The 26,642-nt window shown below is 36.5% G+C and overlaps 1 protein-coding gene across 2 annotated transcripts in view; it reads right to left on the bottom strand.

Moving 5' to 3' along the window:
- Window positions 1-26,642, bottom strand: part of BMS1 (BMS1 ribosome biogenesis factor) — a 51,842-nt gene that overhangs the window by 12,712 nt on the left and 12,488 nt on the right. For both annotated transcript variants that reach the window (XM_058542893.1, XM_058542894.1), the window contains exons 10-13: window positions 25,647-26,416; window positions 25,335-25,436; window positions 24,267-24,421; window positions 18,600-18,681 (exon numbers count right to left, since the gene is read on the bottom strand). In XM_058542893.1, coding sequence (XP_058398876.1) covers window positions 18,600-18,681; window positions 24,267-24,421; window positions 25,335-25,436; window positions 25,647-26,416 — 1,109 coding nt within the window. The remainder of the gene's footprint in view (window positions 1-18,599; window positions 18,682-24,266; window positions 24,422-25,334; window positions 25,437-25,646; window positions 26,417-26,642) is intronic.

Genomic DNA, 26,642 nt, shown 5'->3' with positions numbered 1-26,642 from the left:
GGTGAAAGACATAAACTTATAAATTCAAGAAGCTGAGCAAATCTCAAACGGAGTAAACCCAATGAAATCCACACCAATCAAACTTCTGAAAACTAAAAACAAAGATAAAAATCTTCAAAGCAGCCAGAAAGAAATGATAGTTTACCTGAAGGGGCACACCAATTCAAGTGACAGCATATTTCTCCTCTAAAATCATGGAGGCCAAAAGGAAGTGGCACAACATTTTTCAAGTGCTGAAAGAAAAGAACTGTCAGCTGCGAATTCTATATCCGGTGAAACTATCCTCCAGAAATGAAAGGGAAAATAAAGACATTCTCAGATGGAGGAGAACTAAAGGAATTTGTTGCTAACATACTTACTCTTAAAAAATGGCTAAAGAAAGTTCTTAAGCAGAAAGGTAATTACAGGGGCCAGCCTGGTGGCATAGTGGTGAAGTTTGCATGCTTCGCTTTGGCAGCCCAGGGTTCGCAGGTTCGGATCCTGGGCATAGACCTATGCCCGCTCATCAAGCCATGCTGTGGCAGCATCCCAAATATAAAATATAGGAAGATTGGCACGATGTTAGCTCAGGGCCAATTTTCCGCAGCAAAAAATAAAAAAAAAGTAATTATAAAAGGAAAAATCTAGGACCACTAGGAAAAAAAAGAAAAAACAAAAAAAGACCAGAAATATGGATACACACACTAGACTATCCTTCTTCTTATGAGTTTTTAAAATCATATTTGATGACTGAAAAAAAAATTATACCACCATCTAATCACTCAAGCCGATGATATTTAAAGGTAGGGAAAGTAACAGATCTAAATGGAAGACAGGTTTCCACATGTTACTCAAAGTGATAAAATTGTGGTACCAGTAGGCTATGATATTACAGTATGGATATCACAGTACCCAGAGCAACCACTACAAAAAACAGACAAAGATACACTCAAAACACTGTAAACATATCAAGATAGAAAGAAGAAAAGGGTAACAGGAAAAACAGAAGAACTAGAACCAGAGTTCTAATAAAATATCAGATTTAAACAATTACATATCAATAAGTACCCTAAATGTAAATGACATAAATACACCAATCACGAGACAGACTGACAGAGATGATAAAAATACATAACCCTACTATATGCTGTTTACAAGAAATTCATTTCAAATTTAATGACCTAAGTAGGCTGAAAGTAAAAGGACAGAGAAAGATACACCATGCAAACTCATCTCTTAAAAAAGCAAGAGTGGGGAGTGACAGCATCACGGCAGAGTGAGCTCTTCCCTGTCTCTCCTCCACTAAGATACAACAAAAAGGACATTCATAAACTAACAGACATTCACACAACACGACAGATGTCTGAGAGATCCACATAGCCATACATCTGAAGGTGTGGGTGCTGGACCCCCCCCAGGAGGCAGTGGAAGCAGGTAAGGGGATCTTCTCTCCCTCCTGAGCGGCAGCAATCTAGGGGCGGGACCTTGCACAGTGGCCAGTGCATGACCTTGAGAGGAGAAGGGGGAGAAGGCAGCCCTCCATGGGAACACTTACACTCTTGGAGTTGCCTCCCAGTGTGTGGGAACACTCCACACCAAGGCAGCTAAGCAATTGTGGGAGTGTTGGCACCAAGCCGAGAAGACAGTGAGTGCAGGGGGGTGGTGCGCGGGATCGCACACGCAAAAGCAAGCACCTCTCCGCCCTCCCACCTGGCACACCAGCTCAGCCCATCGGCCAGAGCAGGGGATTCCCACCAGAGTGCCTGTGCATACATGTGTAAAGCAATAGCGACCAGCAGGCAAACACAGATGGGCCGTGCCAGCACAGCTTCCAACGGACAGGCACATCTGCCAGCGGTCGCAGAGGGCTCAGAAAACACAGCTCCTGCCCCTGGCAGTGGTGGCAGGTGGAATCTGCAACCAGACACGACCATTATGCAAAGGCAAAAGTCCACCCCATCAAATGGCATGAAGAAATATATTAACACTCCAGACCAGAAGGAAAATGACAAGTATCCAGAAATCAATCCTGAAGTCACAGAAATTTACAATCTAAATGACAGATGATTCAAAATAGTTAGAATAAAGAAACTCAACAAGTTACAAGAAAACTCAGACAGTTCCATGATCTCAGGAATAAAATTAATGAACAAAGGAAGTTCTTCACAAAAGAGATTGAAATTATAAAAAAAAAAAACCCAATCAGAAATGTTAGAGATGAAAAACACAATGAATGAGATAAAGAAAAATGTGGAGTACTTAAAAAACAGAACTGATATTATGGAGGACAGAATCAGCAGTCTGGAGGACAGAAATATAGAAATGCTGCAGATGGAGGAGTAGAGAGAACTAAGACTAAAAAGAAATGACAAACTTCTCTGAGAAACATCCAACTCAATTGGGAAATGCAACATAAGGATTATAGGTATTCCAGAGAAAGGAGGGAGAAGGGAGGCAGAAAAGAGCAGAGAGCTTGTTCAAAGAAACAATAGCTGACAACTTCCCAAACCTGGAGAAGGAGCTGGAATTACATGTAAATGAAGCCAACAGAACTCCTAATTACATCAATGTAAAAAGACCTTCTCCAAGGCATGTATTGGTAAAACTGGCAAAAGTCAATGAGAAAGAAAAAATATTAAGGGCAGCAAGGCAGAAGAAAATAACCTACAAAGGAACCCCTATGAGGCTTTCTCGGGATTTTTCACCAGAAACCTTACAGGCTAGGAGAGAGTGGAATGGTATATTCAAAATTCTGAAAGACAAAAACTTTCAGCCAAGAATACTCTATCCAGGAAAACTATCCTTCAGATACGATAGAGAAATAAAAACTTTCCCAGAAAAACAAAAGCTGAGGGAGTTCATCACCACAAGACCCCCCCATCCCCACAAGAAATGATCAATAAGGCCCTCATATCTGAAAAACAAAAAAGAAAGGATTTACAAAGCCTTGACCAAAGAGATAAATAGACAAAATAAGAAATTTGCAGCTCTCTATAAGAACAGGTTAGCAAACACTTAATTACAACTTAAAAGATAAAGGGAAGGAAAGCATCAAAAACAACCATAATCACTTCATTTTAATCACAAACTCACAACACAAAACAGAATAAATTGTGACAACAATAACTTAGGGAAGAGGAAAGGGATGGAACCTGCTTAGACTAAGGAAATAAGAGGCTATCAGAAAAGGGACTATCTCATCTACAACATCGTTTATATAAACCTCTCAGTAACCACTAAACAAAAAATTAGAATGGAGACTCAAATGATAAATAATGAGAAAATCATCACAGAGGAACACCAAAATGAACTGGCAGTCAGAAATACAGGGGATGAGAAACAAGGGAAATACAGAACAAGTGATAAAATGACAGTATTAAGCCTTCATATATCAATAATCACTCTAAATGTAAATGGACTGAATTCTCCAATCAAAAGACCCAGAGTGGCTGGATGGATTAAAAAACAAGACCCAACAATATGCTTCCTCCAGGAAACACATCTCAGTTCTAAAGACAAATACAGGCTCAGTGCGAAGGTACAGAAGACGAGACTCCAAGCTAAGGGCAAACAAATGAAAGCAGGTGTTGCCATACTTATATCAGACAAAGCAGACCTCAAGATTCAAAAGACAATGAGAGGCAAAGAACGGCAGAATATAATGATAAAAAGGACACTCCACCAAGAGGACATAACACTTATAAATATGCACCTAACGCAAGAGCACCAAAGTACATAAAGGAACTATTAACAGAGCTAAAAGGAGAAATTAACAGCAACACAATAATAGTTGGGGACTTCAACAACTCATTTACATCAATGGACAGATCATCCAGACAGAAAAATCAACAAGTAAAATAGTTGAATTAAACAAAAACTAGACCAGAAGGACTTAACAGATATCTATAGAATACTCCATCCAAAATCAGCAGAATACACATTCTTCTCAAGTGCACATGGAATATTCTCAAAGACTATATGTTGGGAAATAAGGCAAGCCTCAATCAAAGCTAAGACTGGAATCATATCAAGCATCTTTTCCAACACCATAATGCTATGAAACTAGAAATCAACTACAAGAAAAAAGCTGGGAAAGTGACAAATATGTGGAGACTAAACAACATGCTACTGAACAGCCAATGGATCAATGAAGAAATTAAAGGAGAAATCAAAAAATATCTGGTGACAAAGGAAAATGAAAATATATAATATCAACTCATACAGGATGCAAGAAAAGCGGTCCTAAGAGGGAAATTCATAGCAATACAAGCCCCCCTTAACAAACAAGAAAAATCTCAAGTAAGTAATCTTAAACTACACCTAATAGAACTAAAAAAAGAAGAACAAAGCCCAAAGTCAGCAGAAGGAGGGAAATAATAAAAATTAGGGCAGAAATAAATGAAATAGAAAGCAAAAAAACAGTAGAAAGGCTTAATGAAACTAAGAGCTAGTTCTTTGAGAAGATAAACAAAATTGACAAACCTTTAGCCAGACTCACCAAGAAAAAAAGAGGGAAGGCTCAAACAAATAAACTAGAAATGAAAGAGAAGAAATTACAATGGTTATCACAGAAATACAAAGGATTATGAGAGTACTATGAAAAATTATATTCCAACAAATTGGACAATCTAAAAGAAATGAATAAATTCTTAAGACTCATACAACCTCCCAAAACTGAATCAAGAAGACACAGAGAATCTAAATAGACTAATCACAAGTAAAGAGATTGAAACAGTAATGAAAAACCTCCCTCTAAATAAAAGTCTGGGACCAGATGGCTTCTCAGGAGAATTCTACCAAACGTTCAAAGAAAATTTAATACCTATCCTTCTCAAACTATTCTAAAAAATTGAAGAAGATGGAAAATCTCCTAATTTATTCTACAAGGCCAATATCACCCTGATCCCAAAACCAGACAGGGACAACACAAAGAAGGAAAATTATAGGCCAATATTGTTGATGAACATAGATGCAAAAATCCTCAACAAAATATTGGCAAACCGAATACAGCAATATATTACAAGGATCATACACCATGATCAAGTGGGATTTATACCAGGGATGCAGCGATGGTTCAACATCTGCAAATCAATCAATGTGATACATCATATTAACAAAATGAGGAATAAAAACCACAGGATCACCTCAAAAGATGCAGAGAAAGCATCTGACAAGATCTGACATCCATTTATGATAAAAACTCTTAGTAAAATGGGTATAGAAGGAAAGTATCTCAACATAATAAAGGCCATATATGACAAACCCACAGCCAACATCAGACTCAACAGGGAAAAACTGAAAGCCATCTCTCTGAGAACAGGAACATTGAGTCGAGTGCCCACTCTCATCACTCTTATTCAACATAGTACTGGAGGTTTTGGCCAGAGTAATTAGGCAAGAAAAACAAACAAAAGGTATCCAAATTGGCAAAGAAGAAGTGAAATTCTCACTATTTGCTGATGACATGATTCTACATATAGAAAACCCCAAAGATTCCATTGGAAAACTATTAGAAATAATCAACAACTACAGCAAAGTTGCAGGGTACAAAATCAACTTACAAAAGTTAGTCGCATTTCTATACTCTAATAACTAACTAACAAAGAGAACTCAAGAAGACAATCCCATTTACAATCACAACAAAAAGAATAAAATATCTAGGAATAAATTTAACCAAGGAGGTGAAAGACCTATACAATGAAAACTGTAAGACACTGTTGAAAGAAATCGATGATGACATAACGAAATGGAAAGATATGCCATGCACATGGATTGGAAGAACAAACACAGTTAAAATGTCCATACTACCAAAAGCAATCTACAGATTCAATGCAATCCCAATCAGAATCCCAATGACATTCTTCATGGAAATAGAACAAAGAATCCTAAAACTCATATGGGGAGACAAAAGACCCCAAACAGCTAAAGCAATCCTGAGAAAAAAAGAACAAAGCTGAGGCATCACAATCGCTGACTACAAAATATACTACAGGGGCTGGCCCCTTGGCACAGTGGTTAAGTTCGGTGTGCTCTGGTTAGGTGGCCCGGGGTTCACGGGTTCGGATCCCAGGCACAGACCTACACCACTCACTTGTCAGCCATGCTGTGGCAGCAACCCATACACAAGGTAGAGGAAGACTGGCACAGGTGTTAGATCAGGGCTAATCTTCCTCAAGCAAAAAAAGAGGAAGACTGGTAATATATGTTACTCAGCAAAAAAAAAATAATAATAATAATAATTTTATATATACATATACACACACACACACACACACACCACAAAGTAATATAATAATCAAAACAGCTATAGTAATCAAAACAGCTTGGTACTGGTACAAAAACAGACACACATATCAGTGGCACAGAATTGAAAGCTCACAATAAAACCACACACCTACAGATAGCTAATCTTTGACAAAGGAGCCAAGATCATACAACGGAGAAAGGAAAGTCTCTTCAATAAATGGTGCTGGGAAAACTGGAAAGTCACATGCAAAATAATGAAAGTAGACCATTATCTTTCAACACACACAAAAATTAACTCAAAATGGATTAAAGACTTGAAGGTGAGATGTGAAACTATAAAACTCCTAGAAGAAAATACAGGCAGTACACTCTTTGACATCAGTCTTAAGAGCGTCTTTTTGAATACCAGGTCTACTCGGACAAGGGAAACAAAAGAAAAAATAAACAAGTGGGACTTCATCAGACTAAACAGCTTCTGCAAGGCAAAGGAAACCAGGAACAAAATGAAAAGACAACCCACCAACCGGGAAAAAATATTTGCAAATCATATAACCAACAAGAGGTTAATCTACAAAATATATACAGAACTCACACAACTTAACCACAAAAAGACAAACAACCCGATCAAAAAAATGGGCAGAGGATATGAATAGACATTTTTCCAAAGAAGATATACAGATGGCCAACAGGCACATGAAAAGATGTTCAACATCACTAATCATCAGGGATATGCAAATCAAAACTACAATGAGATATCGCTTTATACCTACCTGTTAGAACGGCTATAATCACCAAGACAAAAAATAACAAATGTTGGAGAGGATGTGCAGAAAAGGGAACCCTCATGCACTGCTGGTGGGAATGCAAAATGGTGCAGCCACTAAGGAAAACAATGGAGATTTCTCAAAAAATTAAAAATAGAAATACCACACGACCCAGCTATCGCACTATTGGGTATTTAGCCAAAGAACTTGAAACCAACAATTCAAAGAGACTTATGCACCCCTACGTTCACTGCAGTATTATTCATAACAGCCAAGAGGTAGAAGCAACCCAAGTGCCCATCAACTGATGAATGGATAAAGATGTGGTATATATACACAATGGAATACTACTCAGCCATAAAAAAAGACAAAATCATCCCATTTGCAACAACATGGATGAAGCTTGAGGGTATTATGTTAAGCAAAATAAGCCAGACAGAGAAAGACAAACACCACATGATTTCACGCATATGTGGAAGATAAACAAACACATGTTCAAAGAGAACAGATTAGTGGTTACCAGAGGGGAAGGGGGTGGGGGGTGGGCATAAGGGGTAAAATGGCACATATATATGGTAACTGACAAATAATAATGTACAACTGAAATTTCACAATGTTATAAACCATTATGACATCAATAAAATAATTTTTGAAAAAGCAAGAGTGGCTATATTAATATCTCATCAAGTGAACTTCAGAGCAAAATTGCCAGAGCCAGAGAGGGACTTGACTGAACTGTAAGACCTAAAATTTCATATGCTGCCTTGACATCTCTGAGCCTCACAGTGCCCCAAAGGCCTAGTTGTGAGTAGGCCCACCAGATATGCTCCCACCCTATGGGAAAGGATCCCTAACCTGTTAGTTCTTTTATCAGTTGGACCAGCTGCACCCCACCGAGTCCTCAATGTAACAGATTTCACTTCCCTGTCAGCCCATGAATTTATTCATACAAGCTAATCACATCCTCTCAAGGGAATCACTGGTTATCCTAAGCTCTTTTAAGTACAAAGCCTGCCTCCCAAAGCCCCTGGTTGTTCATTCTGCTGCCAAGTGCAATTCCTGCATGGCATGCAGTGTCCTCTTCCCTCAGGCTGTGAATGTATGTGATTAATAAACTGTTGTCAATCTCATCTGTCCGTTGTCAGGTGTTGTGTGTTCTGCCATCCCCATAACCACAGGGCTGGAATCCCTCCCTCACCAATGGAGTGAATATGAGGTGACCATAATACATAATGACAAAAAGATCAATTCACCAGGAAGATGTAACAATCCTAAACGTGTATGCAACAAACAGAGCCTCAAATATATGAAGCAAAAATTGATAGGGCTGAAAACAAAATAGATAAATCCACAATTATATTTGGTGACTTCAACATCCTCCTCTCAGCAACTGATAAAACTAGACAGAAAATCAGCAAAGACAGATAAGATGTGAACACAGTCAACTCATCAGAATCTAACTGACAAATACAAAGCACTCTACTCAACAACAGCAGAATACACAATTTTTAAAGCACTCACAGAACATCTACCAAGACAGGCCACATTCTGGACAATAAAGCAAATCCCAACAAATCAATAGGCTTGAAAGCATAAGAGTATGTTCTTGGAATATAACATACATAATTAAACTGGAAATCAATACAGTCATGCATCACTTAATGACACAGATACGTTCTGGGAAAAGCATCATTAGCTGATTTTGTCATTGTGTGAACATCATAGAATGTACTTACGCAGACCTAGCTGGTATAGCCTACTACACACCTAGGCTATATGATACTAACCTTATGGGACCATCGTTGTATATGTGGCCCATCATTAACTGAAACTTGTTATGCAGTGCATGACTGTAACAGAAAGGCAACAGGAAAATTTCTAAACACATGGTAATTAAACAACACACTTCCAAATAATGCATGGGTCAAAGAGAAGTCTCAAAGGAAATAGAAAAAAGCATACAACTGAATGAAAATATAACATATGAAAATTTGTGGGGTGCAGCTAAGCAATGCTAAGAGGGCAATTTACAGCACTAAATACTTACATTAGAAATGAGAAAAGGTCTCAAACCAATAACCTAAGAAAACTGAAAAGTGCAAAACAACCTAAAACAAGCAAAGAACAGAAATAATAAAGAGCAGAAATCGATAAAATTGAAAATTGGAAAACGGAAAATCAATAAAACCAAAAGCTGGTTATTTGAAAAAAATCAACAAATTTAATAAACCTTACTGACAAAGATAAAAAGAAAGAAGACACAAATCACCAATATCATGAATGAAAAACGGGATTATTGAAACAGATCCTGCAGCCATTAAAAGGGTATTAAGCAAATACTATGAACATTACACTCAGAATACACAAGCTGGCCTCTTGGAAAAGGCCCTTAATGGAACTTTCACTTCCCCAACAGGCCTTGAAATTCCTTGAAAACCATAAGCTACCAAAATTCAGGGAAGATGGACTAGATAACCTATAAGTCCTATAACCATTAAAGAAATAAAATTTGTAAATATAAGCTCGAAATCTCCAGGCCCTAACGGTTTCACTGGAGAATCATACCAAATATTTAAAGAATTCATCCCAATTCTACATAACCTGTTGCAGAAAATAGAAAAATTGGGAACACTTCCCAACTTATTGTATGAGGCCAGTATTACCCTGGTATCAAAATCAGATGAATACAAAAGAAAAAAAAAAAACCAACACTACAGGCCAGCTTCTCTCATGAATGTACATGCAAAATTCCTCAACAAAATACTACCAAATGAAATTAAACAACATATAAAAAGATATAAAAATCCCATGACCAAGTGGGATTTATTCTAAATATGCAAGGCTGGTTCAACATTCAAAAATTAATCAATGTAATCCACTATATCAAAAGGGTAAAGAATAAAATTCATATGATCATATCAACTGACACTAAAAGGCATTTGACAAAATTCAACACCCATTCATAATTAGAAAAAAACCTCTCAGTGCACTAGGAATAGAGAGGACAGAGCACGTAAAGAGCATCTACAGAAAAACCAAACTAACACCATACATAACAGTGAAAAACACTGGGAACAAAGCAGGATTCTACTCTTAGCAACCAGTCCTAGCCATTACAATAAGGAAAAAAATAAAAAATAAATAGAAATAAAAGGCACACAGGTTGAAAAGGAAGAAATAATACTCTCCCTATTTGCAGATAACACACTTGTCTATGTAGAAAATTCCAAGCAATCTACAAAGAAAACTCTTCTAGAACTAAGAAGTGAGCTCAGCAGAATACAAGATAAACACAAAAATCAATCAAAATGAAATACTTAAGTATAAATTTAACAACACATATTCACCATCAGTATGCTGAAAATTATAAAATGCTGATGAAAGAAATCAAAGACTTTAATAAATCAAGAGACATACCATGTTCCTAGATTAGAATACTCAAAATAGTGAAGGTTCTCCCCAAATTGATTTAACACGACTCCTATCAAAATCCCAGCAAAGTTTTTTGTAGACTTGGACAAGCTTATTCTAAAATTTATATGTGAAGTCACAGGCCCTAGGATAAATAAAACAATCTTGAAAAAGAAGAATAAAGTGAGAAGAATCACTCCACCCAATATTAATGTTCATTACATAACTACAGTAACCAAGATAGTGTGGTATCATGTATCAGGGACTGATACATGAATCAATGGAACAAAAGAGAAAACCCAGCAATAGACCCACACAAACATGCTCAACTAATTTTTGACAAAGGTGCAAAAGCAATTCAGTGGAACAAATAGTGCTGGAGGAATTATACGTACACTCACAGGAAAAACGTAAACCTTGACCTAAACTTCACATCTTATAAAAAAATCAAAATAGATCAGAGACATAAATAGAAAAAAAAAAACTATAAAACTTTTAGAAAACAACAACAAATCTTCAGAATCTAGGAATAGGAAATAGTTCCTAGACTTGACACCAACTACATGATTCCTAAAACAAAAAAAAAATGATAAATTTGACCTTATGAAAATTAAAAACTTTCACTCTGTCAAAGGTCTTATTAAGAAAATGAAGGGGCCAGCCCCTGGGCCTCGTGGTTAAGTTCATGCGCTCTGCTTCGGCGGCCCAGGTTCCTGGGTTCAGATCTCGGGCGCGGACCTACACTGCTTGTCAGCCATGCTGTGGCAGCGACTCACATACAGAATTGAGCAAGACTGGCATAGATGTTAGCTCAGTGCTAATCTTCCTCAAGCAAAAAAAGAGGAAAATTGGCAACAGATTTTTGTTCAGGGTGAATCTTCCTCAGCAAAAAAAAAGGAAAAGACAAACTACAGACCAGGAGAAAATATCTGCAAACTACATATCCAACAATGGAATAAAATATATAAAGAACTCCCAATATTCACCAGTAAAAAAAACCCAATCCAATTAGAAAAAGGGCAAAAGACATCCACCGACATTTTACCAAAGAATATCTACAGATGGCAAATAAGCATATGAAAAAATGCTCAACATCATTAGCCGTCAGGGAAACATAAAGTGAAACCACAATGAAATATCACTACACACTCATTAGAATGGCTAAAATAAATAATAGTGAGAATACCAAATACTGGCAAGGATGTGAAGAAATTGGATCATTCGTATATTGCTGGTAGAAATATAAAATGGCCTGAGTGGCAGTTTCCTATAAAACTAAATATGCAATTATCATATGACCCAGCAATTGTGTCCTTGGGCATTTATCCCAGAAAACTAGGAAGTTCATATTTACACAAAAACCTGTACACAAATGTTCATGGCAGCTTGATTCTTAATAGCCAAAAACTGGAAACAACCCAGATGTACTTCACTGGGTGAATGGTTAAACTAACTGGTACATCCATACCATGGAATACAATAAAAAGGAATGAAAGGAATATAGTCACAAGTAACAAATTGGATGGACCTCTAGGGAATTATGCTGAGTGAAAAGCAGTCAACCACAAAAGCTTACATACTGTATTATTCTATTTATTTAACATTCTTGAAAACAATAAAATTGTAGATACAAAAAACAGATAAGTGGTTGACAGGTAGGAACTTGGGAATGGGTGACAGCAGGGAGGTGGATGCATTTATAAAAGAGCAACACACGGGATCCTTGTGGTGACAGCAATGTTCTGTATCTTAACTGTAGACAGATAAATAAACCTACGCAAGTGATAAAATAGCACAGAACTAAACACACATAGACATGCATATGAGCATAAGTAAAACCGGGGAAATCGACGTAAGATCAGTGGATGGTATCAATGTTAATATACAGGTTGTGGTCTTGTACTATGTACATAGTACAAAATAAAAGAGATCTCTCTGTATTAGTTTTTACAAATGCACATGAATTTACAATTCAATCTACAATTATCTCAAAATTAAAAGTTTAATTAGAAAAAAAACACCACCAAGTTTTCTTTTGGAAATAGAAAAGGTGATTCCAAAGTTCATATGGAAAAACAAGCAAAATCAGAACAAAGCAAGGATGTATAATCAACATTCTACTAGAAGTTTAAGCCAGTCTACTAAGGCAGGAAAAATAGTAACTCATCCAGATAGGAAAGAAAGAAGTAAAACTGTTTTTCTTCACAAATCACATATGATGGTCTTGGTAGAAAATTCTACAAAATATACAAAAACCTGTTACAACTAATGAGTGATTTAGCAAGGGTGCAGGATATAAGATCAATACACAAAAATCAACTGTGTGTCTATGTATTAGCAATAAACAAATGTCAACTGAAATTAAAATATCATTTAAAAAACATTAACAATATGAAATACTGAGGGATACATTTGTTAAGAGATGTGCAAGACCTGTATCCTGAAAATACCGCTGAGTGAAATTAAAGAACAAAATAAACAGAGAGATATACTATGTTCATAAACCAGAAAACTGAATACTGTTAAGATGTTAATTGCCCCAAATTGTCTTAAAAATTCCATGAAATCTCAATCAAAATTGCAGTGGGTTTTTTGTAGCAATTGACAAGATGATTTTAAAATATATATGAAAATGCAGGGAATCCAGAATAGCCAAAACAACTTTGAAAAAAGAATGAAGTTTGAAGACTTAAACTACCTACTTTCAAGATTAATTATAAAGCTATAATTAATCAAGACAGTGCAGTATTGTTCTAAAAATAAACAAATACATCAATGGAACAGAACAGAGTCCAGCAATACTCGCCCATATACGGTCAACCAGTACAAGGCAATTCAATGGGGAAAAGGATCATCTTTTCAACAAATGGTGCTGGAAAAAGTGGATATCCATATGCAAAAAAAATAAAGGAACCTTGATCCATACTTAATACCATATAAAAAATTAACTCAAAATGATCATAGACCTATAAAACCTAAAACTGTAAGACTCATAGAAGAAAATACAGGAGAAAATCTTCCTGATCTTGGGTGAGGCAAAGATTTCTTAGATACAATACCAAAAGCACAATCCATTAAAAAAAATTAGATAAACTGGACTTCATCAAAATTAAAAACTTCTGCTCTGCAAAAGACACTGTTAAAAAATATGAAAAGACACGCCACACTGGGCAAAAATAATCGCAAATCACATGTGATAAAGGATTTGCATCAAGAATATATAAAAAAAATTCTTAAAATTCAATAAGACAAACCACCAGATTAAAATAATGGGCAAAAGATTTGACAGACACTTCACCAAAGAAGAAAGATGGCAAATAAGCAAAAAATGCTCAATATCATTAGTCATTAGGAAAATATACACTGAAACCACAAGACATCACTCTACACCTAAAAGAATGTCTAAAATTAAAAAGGCTAACCACATCAAGTACAGCCATGCCACGTAACAATGTTTCGGTCAATGATGGACTGCATATACAACAGTGGTCCATAAGATTATAATGGAGCTTGAAAATTCCTATGGCCTAAGGATGTCACGGCCATCGTAATGTCATAGCACAATGCATTACTTAAGAGTTTGTAGTGATGCTGGTGTAAACAAACCTTCAGGTCCTTCAGGAGGTATTCAGAAGAAGGCTCTGTTATCATAGGAGATGACAGCTCCATGCATGTTACTGCCCCTGAAGACCTTCCAGTGGGACAAGATGTGGAGGTGGAAGACAGTGATATTGAGGATCCTGACCCTGTGGAGGCCAGGCTAATGTGCGTGTTTGTGTCTTTACTTTTAATAAGAAAGTTTAAAAAGTAAAAGAAAGAAATAAAAAATTTTAAAAATAGAAAAAGCTCACAGAATAACGATATAAAGACATAAAATATTTTTATACAGCTGTACAATGTATTTGTATTTTTAAGCTAAGTGTTATTACAAGAGTCAAAAGTTAAAAACTAAGAAGTTTTTTTTTTTTTTCCTGAGGAAGATCAGCCCTGAGCTAACATCCGTGCTAATCCTCCTCTTTCTTTGCTGAGGAAGACCAACTCTGAGCTAACATTCACTGCCAATCCTCCTTTTTTTCCCCCAAAGCCCCAGTAGATAGTTGTATGTCATAGCTGCACATCTTTCTAGTTGCTGTTATGTGGGACACAGCCTCAGAATGGCCGGAGAAGTGGTGCGTCGGTGCGCGCCCGGGATACGAACCCGGGCCGCCAGTAGCGGAGTGCGTGCACTTAACCGCTAAGTCACAGGGCCGGCCCACCATACTTTCTTTTGGAAACAGAAAAGATGATTCTTAAGTTCCCACGGAAAAATAAGTAAGAGGGAATAGTCAGAAGAAATTCCAAAAAACATAGCAGACACAGGCAGAGAAAGGAACCAGTCATACCGGTTTTAATAACTGGTGTCTTAATAACATATTATAAAGCTATATAGGGTTTTAAACTATAGCAATGATGAATGAATCAACAGAAATCAATCACAGACTAGAAAGTCCCAAAATAAATAAATAAATAAAGAATATGACAAAAAGGGCACTTTAATCAGTTGGGAAAAGAACAAATAGTATTGGGAAGAACTTGGTGGGCACCTGGAAAAAAATGTATCCAGGCCTCTGGACTCACACCAAAAGAAGTAGTAGTTGAATCAGTGATTTAAACGTAAAAGAAAAATGGAATCAGGAAGTACTAGAAGAAACAATAGGAAAATTTTTTTCTTTTTTAACAAAAGACTTTTTAAGGATAAGATAAATTCCAAAAGCCATTTAAAGCAAAACTGATACATCTAACTTCATTAAAAAAATATTCCACATAAAAGAATCATAAATAAAGTTAAAATATAAATGTTAAAATGAGGGAGGTAAATGTGGCACCTCATATCACAAAAAGCAATTTTCTATAACATATAAAGAATTCTTACACATAAGTAAGAGAAAGATCAACAATAACCCAATAGAGAAATGGGCAAAGCATACGTAAAGACAATTCATGGAAAAGAAAATACAAATGGCCCCTTAAAGATTGCTCAGACTGGAAGAGATCCAATATTTTGTTAGCACTCTGTTCATTAACTGTAACAAATGTACCATCCAAATGTAAGATGATAACAATAGGGCAAACCGGGTGTGAGGTATATAGAAACTCTGTACTATATTCACAACATTTCTCTAAATCTAAACTATTTTAAAATAAAGTTTATTTCTTTAAAAAAAATAGGCAAAAGACATAAATGAACATTTCACAAAGGAAGATATTCAAACGGTCAATAAGCACACAAAAAGATGCTCAATATCATTAGTCATCAGGGAAATACAAATTAAAATCACAATGAGACACCATTTCACACTCACTAGGATGTGAACTGAAATTCTCATCCACTGCTAGTGTTCTCTTTGAAGACCCGTGGGGCAGTTTACTTTGTGGTCACCCGGTAGAGATAGGACGGACCTCCCACCCAAAATTTGGTCTGGACATTGAGACAGATGAGAGCCCACAACATCAGGAGGATACGGAAAGATTTATGACTCACATAATGAGGCCTTCTGGGGAGAGCAGAGCAGACTTTCCAAACTAGTTCAAATACAGCTTGAGAGGGAAATGAGAATAGCTTGGGAGTGTTAATGGCGGTTAGGGGGTGAGGCTTGCGTGAGGGCAGGGATGTATATGGTTTGAACTCCCTGCTGATGCCAAAAGAGGAGCATCTGGGCTATTTTATGAGCTTGCTCAGATGCAGGACAGAAGGGGAGACGGGAGGGTGGGGCTTAAGAGCTGTCATCAGTCAAACGTTACAAATGGAGTCAGACTCTAATACAGTTTCTTATAAAGTTGGGCATCCATCTACCCAATAGCCCAGCTATTCCACTCCCAGGCATTTACCAAGGGGAAAAGAAAACCAATTTCCACAAAAAAAAACCTTTTTCTTTTTTCAGAGCAGACTTAATTGTAATAGCCCAAAACTGGAAACAATGTTCAAAGTAGCCTTAATTGTAACAGCCCAAAACTTGAAACAACCTAAATGGCCATCAAGAGAAAAATGGATAAATAATTGTGACATATTCATGCAACAGAATACTACTCAGCAATAAGAAAAAAACTATAATATGAAAGAATCTCAAAACAGTATGCTAAGTAAAAGAATCTACAAACAAAAGAGAGTGTATTTTATTATGTAATTCTACAAAAGGCAAAACTAATCTATAGTTAGAGAACACAGACCATTGGTTGCCTTGGGGCTGGTGGTGTTCTGGGGGTAGGGACTGACTGCAATCGGCATGAGGGTACTTTCCGGTACTTTCCGTGGTGACAGAACTATTTTATTTCTTGACTGTAATGGTGGTATATGAGCATATACAATTGTCCAAACTAACCAAACTATATTCTTAAGAGAGGTGTATTTAATTGCATGTTGAATGTACCTCAACGAAGTTGATTTATTAAAAAGTAAATCATGGTCAGGGAAAGAACCCAGATACTAAAGAATACATACTGTCTGATTACATTTGTATGAAGTCCAAGATCAGGCAAAACAAATCTATGGTGACAGAAACCCAAAAGGGGCTGCCTGGGTAGGGGTTGGATGCTGACTATAAAGTGCACAGGCAAACATTTTGGGGGTAATGGAAATGTTCTTACTCCTGTTTTGGGTGGTGGGTATAGGTGTATATAATTGTCAAAATTCATTAAAGTGAACATTAAACTATACCTAAATTTTTACAAAGTGCTGTCCTTAAAAACAAAAAAAATTTCTTTTCTGATTTCACAACTAATGGATACAACTAAAAGGAAAAGTCAAAGCTCATTAATTTTCTAATCATGAGGTAAATAGAACTGAAAATTAAATTTAAAAGTTATGGATTTAACAAAATAGATAACTTACAAATCCAACTAAAAAAAAAAGGAACAATATTAGAAATGAGAAAGTACAAATAACAGATGGGTTATGTGAATTTTTTAGTAATGGAAACTGTAAAACTGACCCAGTTAGTGCAGTGATACAAAAGGAATTACTATGGGAGAAATAAAAGTAATAAAATCCACCTCCCAAAATACTGATAGATTTAACTACACAATATTTTTAAATGTAAGTTTAATGTAATACTAAATAAAATTTTTAAATTAAATGATAAAACGCAGAAAAAAATATTTGCAACAAACAAAAAAGGATAAATATCCTTTAAGGAGTAATTTTAAAAATCAGTATAAAACACACTAACAGCCTATTATAAAAATGGACAAAAGATACAAACAAGGAACTCACCAAAGAAATGCCAAAGCCAACACACCTTAAATAAATATTCTCATTTACTAGTAGTCAAAGAAATGCCAGTTACAAATATAAGCAGAAACTATTTTCATCTATCAAATTGGCAAAAAATCATTTTTGATGGTCAGTACTCAATACTGAATGACAGCAGTAAAATAAGTACTAAGACACACTGCTCATGGGTACATAAATAACAACTTTCTGAAAAACTTTTTGGCAATTATGGTCCATAAAAATGAATCAACAATTCTAACTTTTAAGAGTCTATCTTATGAAAACAAAAAATGTGATCCAAGAGTTATTTCAAGGTGATCAAACACAGTTATTTATAATACAGACAAAGTAAATTGCTTATATGTCAAACAACAGAACTGTGAAGTGAATCATAATATGATAGAACACTTAAATCATAAACATGAAATCTTTGAAAAAATTTAAGGACACAATTTATATAAAGTATAATTATAACTACAAACATTTATATTTATATATATATATATACAAAATTTTTAAATGATTGGAAGGAAATATCTCAAAAGGTTAACAAAGGTTTTTTTTTACAGGTAATAGAGGTTATGGTACAATATGTACTTTTTATTCTAAATGTTCTACAATGCATACTACCCTTATCATCAAAAGAAAAATATAAACATTATTTGAGTACATTTTTCACACACAAAAATCTATTTTTGACAAATACATGATGAAATTTATGGAAAGTTCCTCATTTTTCTTCAAGGTCCATATTTAATAAGTCAGTTAACCAAGTGGAGAAAAGAAGATCACCATGAAAGGAGGAACCAGAATATTACCCATAAGTCCTGTCAGAGTTCCCCAAAGCATTTCACAATTGACTAGTATTTTCAACTTAACTATTAAAGATACAGAGGAAAACAAAGTTTAGAGAAGGTAGTCTTCTCTGAAGAATACAGCCCTTTACTTACCATCTTCTGCTAATATCTTGGCTGCATCTTTATCCTCTTCCCACTTCCCAGTCACGAAGCAGTCTCTGATACTGTTCATAACCTTACACAGAAAAGTCAGCCTTAGTTGACATGCGCCAATCACTCAACAAAACAACTCCTATTAAGAAACAGTGGTAGGTGACAAACTGCACTTAAATACTTTTCAAGACATTTTATGGATACTCTAATTCCAAGTGGGCCTGAGACAGTATACCCTTGATGTAAATAGTATAACCACAGAGATAAAAACATAAATGTCAAAACATTAAGCAGTGGAAAACGAAAGTACTATTAGCCCACTGACCTCATAAGTAAACAAACAGGTATTTACTAATTCAACAGACTGTCAAAGTTTATTGGTGTTCCTAAAGCAATGTAGTTAGACAGCATTTTTAGAAAGTTGTACTTACTATTTGTTAATCCAGACTTACCGTGGCTGTTGAAAAGTTAATTCCTTTGACCAATGATAATATTCTGACAAAGACAAAACGTCTTATATGAGCACAATAGTGCAAAGAGTACCAATGAGGTTCCCAGTCTCAGATCTGCCAGATCATCCAGTATACACATGTAATGGATGCCAGGTGCACCTCTCAAATATAGAAGAAAAGCTTGTACACAACTCGCTGTTTCAGAGTCTGTTTCATGGGGAACCTGATCTAAGACAGCACATGTCATTCACTGCCAAGGCCTCCAAAGCACACTTAGAGAAACCTTCACGTAGGTCCTGGCTTTCAATTCAATCCCATTTTGGTCATGAATCATGTTTTTCATACACAACCTCACTCTCAAAGAGCAGCCTTGAAGCTAGCATTACAAGGGATGCAAAAGCAAATCTGTTCATTTACTCATTCTTTCATGCCAACAATCACTCACTGATTATTTACTGCACATCTACTCTGTGCCAAGAAGCTTTGTAGGCACTGAATGGCAAACTGTTCCAAGAAGATCGTTGCTTTCACGAAGCTTAACAATTAGCTTAGGGGAACCAAAGACCAAACAATTAAAAAGAAATAGACCCTCCATGATAAAAACACTCAACAAACTAGGAATAGAAGGGAACTTCCTCAACCTGATAAAGGGCATTTATTAAAAAACCCACAGCTAACATCATACTTAACAGTAAAAGACTGAGAGCTTCCCCCTTAAGCTCAGGAATAAGACAAGGATGTCTGCTCTCAACAACTCTATTCAATATTGTACTAGACATTCTAGTCAGGGCAATTAGGCAAGAAAACGAAATAAAAGGCATCTAGTTTAGAAAGGAAAACTATCTCTATTCACAGACGATATGATCTTGTATATAGAAAATCCTAAGGAATCCTCTGAAAAACTATCATAACTAATAAATGAGTTCAGCAAGGCTGCAAGATACTAGATCAATATAAAAATAACAAATTTTATTTCTACACACTAGCAATGCACAATCAAAAAATGAAATTAAGAAAACAGTTCCTTTTACAATAGCATCAAAAAGAATAAAATACTAGGAACAAATCCAACAAAAGAAGTGCCAAGCTTACACTTTGATTAACTACAAAACATTCTTGAAAGAAATTTAAGATCTAAATAAATGTTAAGAGATCACAAAACTTAATATTGTTAAGATATCAATACTATCCAAAGTGATCTATGGATTTGATGCAATCTCTATCAGAATCCCAGCTGGCTTTCTTTGCAGAAGTAGGAAAGCTGATCCTAAAATATAGAAAACCCAGAGGATCCCAGAGGATCCAGAATAGACACAACAATCTTGAAAAAGAAGATAAAAGGTGGAGGATTCACACTTCCCAATTTCAAAACTTACTACAAAGCAATCGTAATCAAAACAGTATGGTACTGGCATAAGGATAGACATGTAGATCAATGGAGTATAATTAAGAGTCCATAAATAAACTGATATGTCTATGGTCAAGTGATTTTCACCCAGGGTGCCAAGACAAGGCAATGGGGAAAGAATAGTCTTTTCATCAAATGGTGCTGGGACAACTGGATATCCACATGCAAAAGAAGGAAGTTGGACTCATCTCACATCAAATACAAAAATTAACTCAAAATGGATCAAAGACCTAAATGTAAGACCTAAACTATAAAACTCTTAGCTGAAAACATAGGAGTAAATCTTCATGATCTCGGATTTGGCAATGGTTCTTAGTCATGACACCAAACATACAAACAACAACAAAAACATATAGAGAAATTAGACTTCATCAAAATTTAAAATTTTGTAAAGAAAATTTAACACTTTGTGCTTCAAACGGCACAGAAAAGATAACCAACAGAATGGGAGAAAACATTTATAAGACGTATATCTGATAAGGGACTTGTAATCCTGAATATATAAACAACCCTTACAACTCAATGATAAAAAGACAACGCAATTTTCAAAATGGGCAAACGATATGAATAGACATTTCTTCAAATAACATATACAAATGGCTGACAAGCACATGAAAAGATGCCTGTCATCATTAGCCATCAGGGAAAGGCAAATCAAAACTGCAATGAGATACCACTTTACAGCCTCTAGGATGGCTACAGTCAAAAAAACCAGGGTCCAGCCTGGTGGCGTACTGGTTAAGTTCACATGCTCCGCTTCAGTAACCTGCGGTTCGCGGGTTTGGATCCCAGGCACCAGCCTACACACCACTCATCATGCCACACTTAGGCAGTGTCCTACATACAAAATAGAGGAAGACTGGCACAGATGTTAGCTCAGGGACAACTTTCCTCAAGCAAAAAGAGAAAGATTGGCAACAGATGTTAGCTCAGGGCCAATCTTCCTCACCAAAAAAAAAACACCCCAAAATCAGATAATAAGAAGTGTTGGTGAGGATACAGAGAAATCAGAAGCCACATACACTGCTAGTGGGAATGTCAAATGGTGTAGCCACTTTTGAAAAGAGAAATGGGAGAACATATGAAGAAAAAACTTTGTTTTCAGTAATCATATTAACGATAATGTGAAACATTATTGACACTGTTTTGCGTGTAATGTGGGATAAAGCAAATGAGTAATCATATAATTTTCTAATTTCATCATCTTCAGATTCAAACAGTGAATAATTCTCCAGTGGAAAAACAAATTTAAGATAAAAGAGGTTAAGTAAAAACTCTGTAGTCCTGCTGAATTGGAAATATCTGTATGAATTCTCTAGCTCTGGTCACTGAAAAGGCCTAGAAACAATGACCAACACATAGCGATGAGTACACATACACCTAGACTGTAATGTTGAAATACCATTTTGTATCAAAAGAAATCAGGACTTCTTATGGCTGTTTCCAAGCCTGGCATCAGAAACGTACAAGATGGTGCTGGAACACCTTATCATATCAGATAGCAATGAAGTAACCCAGGACTACTAAGATCATGTCAAAAGGACTCAGAAGCCAATTTTAAGAGACTGGCCAGAGATGGGACAAATACAAGCATCAAGGATAACAAGTACAGTGGAAGGAAACACTACATTTATTTATTTATTTATTTTAATTTTTTTAATTTATTTTTTTTCCCCCAAAGCCCCAGTAGGTAGTTGTATGTCATAGTTGCACATCCTTCTAGTTGCTGTATGTGGGACGCGGCCTCAGCATGGCCGGAGAAGTGGTGCGTTGGTGCGCACCCAGGATCCGAACCCGGGTCGCCAGCAGCGGAGCGCGCGCACTTAACCGCTAAACCACGGGGCTGGCCCGGAAACACTATATTTAAATCCATGAGTTCAAAATGATACTTAAGGGGCCGGCCCGTGGCTTAGCGGTTAAGTGCTTGTGCTCCGCTACTGGCGGCCCGGGTTCGTATCCCAGGCGCGCACCAACGCACCGCTTCTCCAGCCGTGCTGAGGTCGTGTCCCACATACAGCAACTAGGATGTGCAACTATGACGTACAAATATCTACTGGGGCTTTGGGGAAAAAAAGGAGGAGGATTGGTAATAGATGTTAGCTCAGAGCTGGTCTTCCTCAGCAAAAAGAGGAGGATTAGCACGGATGTTAGCTCAGGGCTGATCTTCCTCACCAAAAAAAAAGAAAAAAAAAAATGATACTTAAAAAAAAAGTCACCTTTGGAGAATCATTCTGAAAACTGATAAAAAGAATCAAGCAATTCTCCTGCTTATATGGAACTGGGTGATCAAATAGTAGATGAGAGAAAGTTTCTCTTTACAGAAGTATTCCAACTAATAAATAAAGAGAAATTGGAACAGAATATCAACATTTTACATTCTTAATAAATTAATGGATCTAGGCATTGACCTTCTATAGCTGCTAACATCACAAGATGATTTTACATGCCTCCTAATAAAAAAACACCACCACCTAGGAAGCAGCCTGGCCAAAAATAAAAATCAAATCTAAATCCAATCAAACTTCTAGATGTGCTGTCTAGGGTAGCCATAACCATGTGCTTATTTAAATTCTAATTAATTAAGATTAAATAAAACAAATAAAATTTAAAATTTAGTTATTCTGTCTCACTTGTCACATTTCAAGTGCTTCACAGCCACAAGTAGCCACAGTGGACAGTTCATACACAGACTTTCATCATCACATACAGTTCTATAGGTATCGCTCTGTACCAATTTATAGGGAATACAGAGGAGAGAGGAGCTTGATAAACTAACAAAGGGATGTAATGCAATTCACAAAATTCAGAATATGAGAAACTCTACACATACTTGGTTTCTTAAACAAATAAAACTTAAGGGGAAAAAAGAGAAAAACAAAGGGAAGGATTATAGATTAAGAAAGTTAAAAGGCATAGTGAAAAACAAACCAAAAAAACCTGGTAAAACTAAACTATGGTGTTTATTGATGCAAACTTGGAGGATGAAATTATGAAGAAAAGAAGGAAATGATTACCATAAGAGTTGTGGTTCCTCCTGCAGGGAGAGAGAGGACTATGACTGCGATGGATACATGGTATACTCACCTAGTAATCCATTAAATTAAACAATTGTTTTTATGTGGTCTTCTATAAACCGTATTAAATTTTACCATAAAAAATGGTTACATAAAATCTTGCAAAGTGCGTTAAGTGCTACCCAGTGAGTTATAATGGGTAATGTGACAGTGCCTGGGCCTCTCTGAGGAGTGACATTTAAGCTAAACTGAATGATCAAAAGAAGCCAGCCTTGGGAAGATCAGAAGAACACTCCAGAATAGAAAATAGAGGGGGCAAGAAGTCTAAGATGGGAATAAGCCTGGAAAGTTTGAGAACTGAATGAATTCCAGTATGACTAGAGAGTGGCGAGCAGAGGAAGAAAATTTACCATTGTCACGGATTTCCGTTTGCTTACAAACAGTGGAAAGTATAAATATTAACTCAAGGACACTAGGTATATCCTAGTTATAAAACACAAAATATTTCAAATGTATGAAAACTTATGTGTAATGCTTCAAAATAACTATCCACACTAAAAGTTGAACATTTTCCTTTTCTCCATAACACATGCCCATGGTCTGACTAAACTCAGAATATGTTATTGCTTAGGATGCATGAAATATCCACTCCAATACCTGGGGAAATGTCCCATTATCTTACAAAAATAAGAAGCTAATAACAGGTAGGCAATATTGAAATCACATAATCTTCTTTTAGAACAATTCCCTAATTCTCTCATGAGTCAAATATACTCTTCATATTCAGCCTTACCTCCTCTAAATCCCAATCATGAGGCGCCTCCACATGAAATCTGGAGCAGTCCAAAGAGTCAGCCTTGTGCTTACACTCTCTGGCAGGCTGGCTGATACGAAACAGCCCTCCAAGCTCTTCCCTTGTATCATCATCTTCTTCATTATCTTCTGTCACTAAAAAGGCCACCATGATGGAAAAGTGAGAACAAATCTACACCCTAGAGGACTCGGGACTGAGGATCCCTGTTCATGGTAGATATGGTAGCATCTGAGAGCACATCAAGCCACAGACAGAGAAAGGCCAAAGAACTACTGCTCAACATGTCTGGAAGACATCTCCCCTCCTGCAAGGCAGCAGCACAGAGTCCATTGAGGAGGGAGAATATTAGGGGTTGTGGGAAGAAAGGGACAGTTAAAGGCAGGGTTTTCAATTATTATAAGGAGTTTCTCTTGAAGAGTGCTGAGTGTCTAATCACTAAGAGTACTGAGGCAAAACCTGAATGGAAATTAGTACACACCAACCCTCTGATTTGATGCTCCTAGCTCACATATACTCCTTTGGCCTTGTTCTAATCATATAGCAACTGGGACCACAATATAAAGTTTACTACTTTATATTTATTTTTTGCATTACTGACCCATGCTCTTTCCAAAAAGAACATACAGACAAGTTTAATAAAATATAAAATCAGAGGACAGGGGCAAAAGGAAAAAACAGAATGAGTTACACAGAGTTCTCCTTCTCAGAAAGGAAAAACAGGTTTACGGGCAGAAATATTTTTCTGGCACTAAATTCTACAAAAAACTCTCATTAAGGACTTTGTATAGGGGGTAGAAAATGACATAATGGGGAGTATTTTCATCAAAAATTTTACAGTAAACTCATAGATCTATTTCATATGACTGATTTATGGTCCTCATGAGCTGATGATTGAAAACATCTGCCAAATATAAACTATGACAGCCAGGAATATCTTATGGATATCAAAAGTACCACCCAAATCCTCCAACCAATTTCCTCATCCCCTTTTCAGAAAATAGTCTAAGAAACTAAAATGTTTCTAGATCTGAACCAGAGCTCTTTTACCTGTCCCATAAATAAGCTTTCGAAGGTTTGGAGTTGCTTGTTGCTGCCTCAGAAAGGCCTCTGCTGCCTTCCTGGAAAGGTCTTCCTTCCACTTGAGGGCCCCTGAAAGGATCAGCGCCAACATCAGTTAATTCTGTTCATCTGTCCTCTCTGCTTCAAGCTCACCTCTCATTCACCATGAAATCCTTTTACGAGGTGCAATATTTGAACAGTTAACAAAATCTCCAAAACAGCAGACCCCCAAATGTAGACATTCTATTTGCAGAACATTTTCAGTGCCAAGTTTATAACGGCAGTTAAATTAAAGCATACCTGAGGTTTCCATGGAATAGTTATTTTCTTCCTTGTAATCTTCTTCCTCTTTGAGTAAGTCTTCTACATCACTGATCTCATCAGTTAAGTTCTCTGACCCCAGTTTCTGACCACTAACCACTTGAGCAGACTTTGGAAACTTTTTCCTAGTAACCTCTTCATTTTCTGAATCCTCTTCCTCTGTAGTGAGAGAGGAGCTTTCTTCAGATTCATCTTCAGATGCAAATGCCTCTTCAGCTGTGCAATGACCTGAATCTGAAGTGGTGAGGGTTGCTTTCTTCATTGTCAAAGACTTCTCCAGATTCAAACCATCACTCAAACCATTATTTTGTAACAGTGCTCGTTTACCACCTTCTCCAACAGCCTTAGATTCTAAAGTATCCCTCTCTCCTTCTGCAGTGGAATCCTCTTCTTCACTGCTTTCATCAGCTTCCTCTGCTTCTCCTTCTTCCCCTGAGCTCCTCTCAAGGTCATCGTCACTATCAGCAAATGCTGGCAAATCCACTTCAACATCTTCTTCCATCTCCTCAAGTCTCTGCCGTTTGACACCTTTACCAGTCATATACTCTTTATCAGATATTTCAGCATCTTCTTCCTCTTCTGTTTCATCATCACTAGAGTTATTTTCCAACCTGTCACCTTCAGACATTTCTTCATCATCTTCATCATCACTATCTCCAAACTCATTGTCTTCATCTCCAAAAATGGCTTTCCGACGCACTCGACCAGTTTTCAAATCCATCTGCTTTTCCTCTTTAGGCATCCACAGCCTATATTACCAAGTAAATGCAAAATAATTCAATTTGTACAAGAATCGTCCAATCTAGAAATGACAAGTCAATAAATATACAAAGAAATAGAAAATAATGTCAAGGAAAGGTTTTAAACGACACAGCATAGAAAGAAATGATTTGATAAATACTGGAATAGTTAATAAACAAACTTATGCACAGTTCCCTAACACCACTCTTCAAAAGAACTTAAAGAGAGAATAAT

The sequence above is a fragment of the Diceros bicornis genome, chromosome 6 (assembly GCF_020826845.1).
Source record: "Diceros bicornis minor isolate mBicDic1 chromosome 6, mDicBic1.mat.cur, whole genome shotgun sequence".
NCBI classification, from domain to species: Eukaryota; Metazoa; Chordata; class Mammalia; order Perissodactyla; family Rhinocerotidae; genus Diceros; species Diceros bicornis.
The sequence above is the reverse complement of the archived record's forward strand: the minus strand, read 5'-3'. Positions and strand labels throughout refer to the sequence as shown.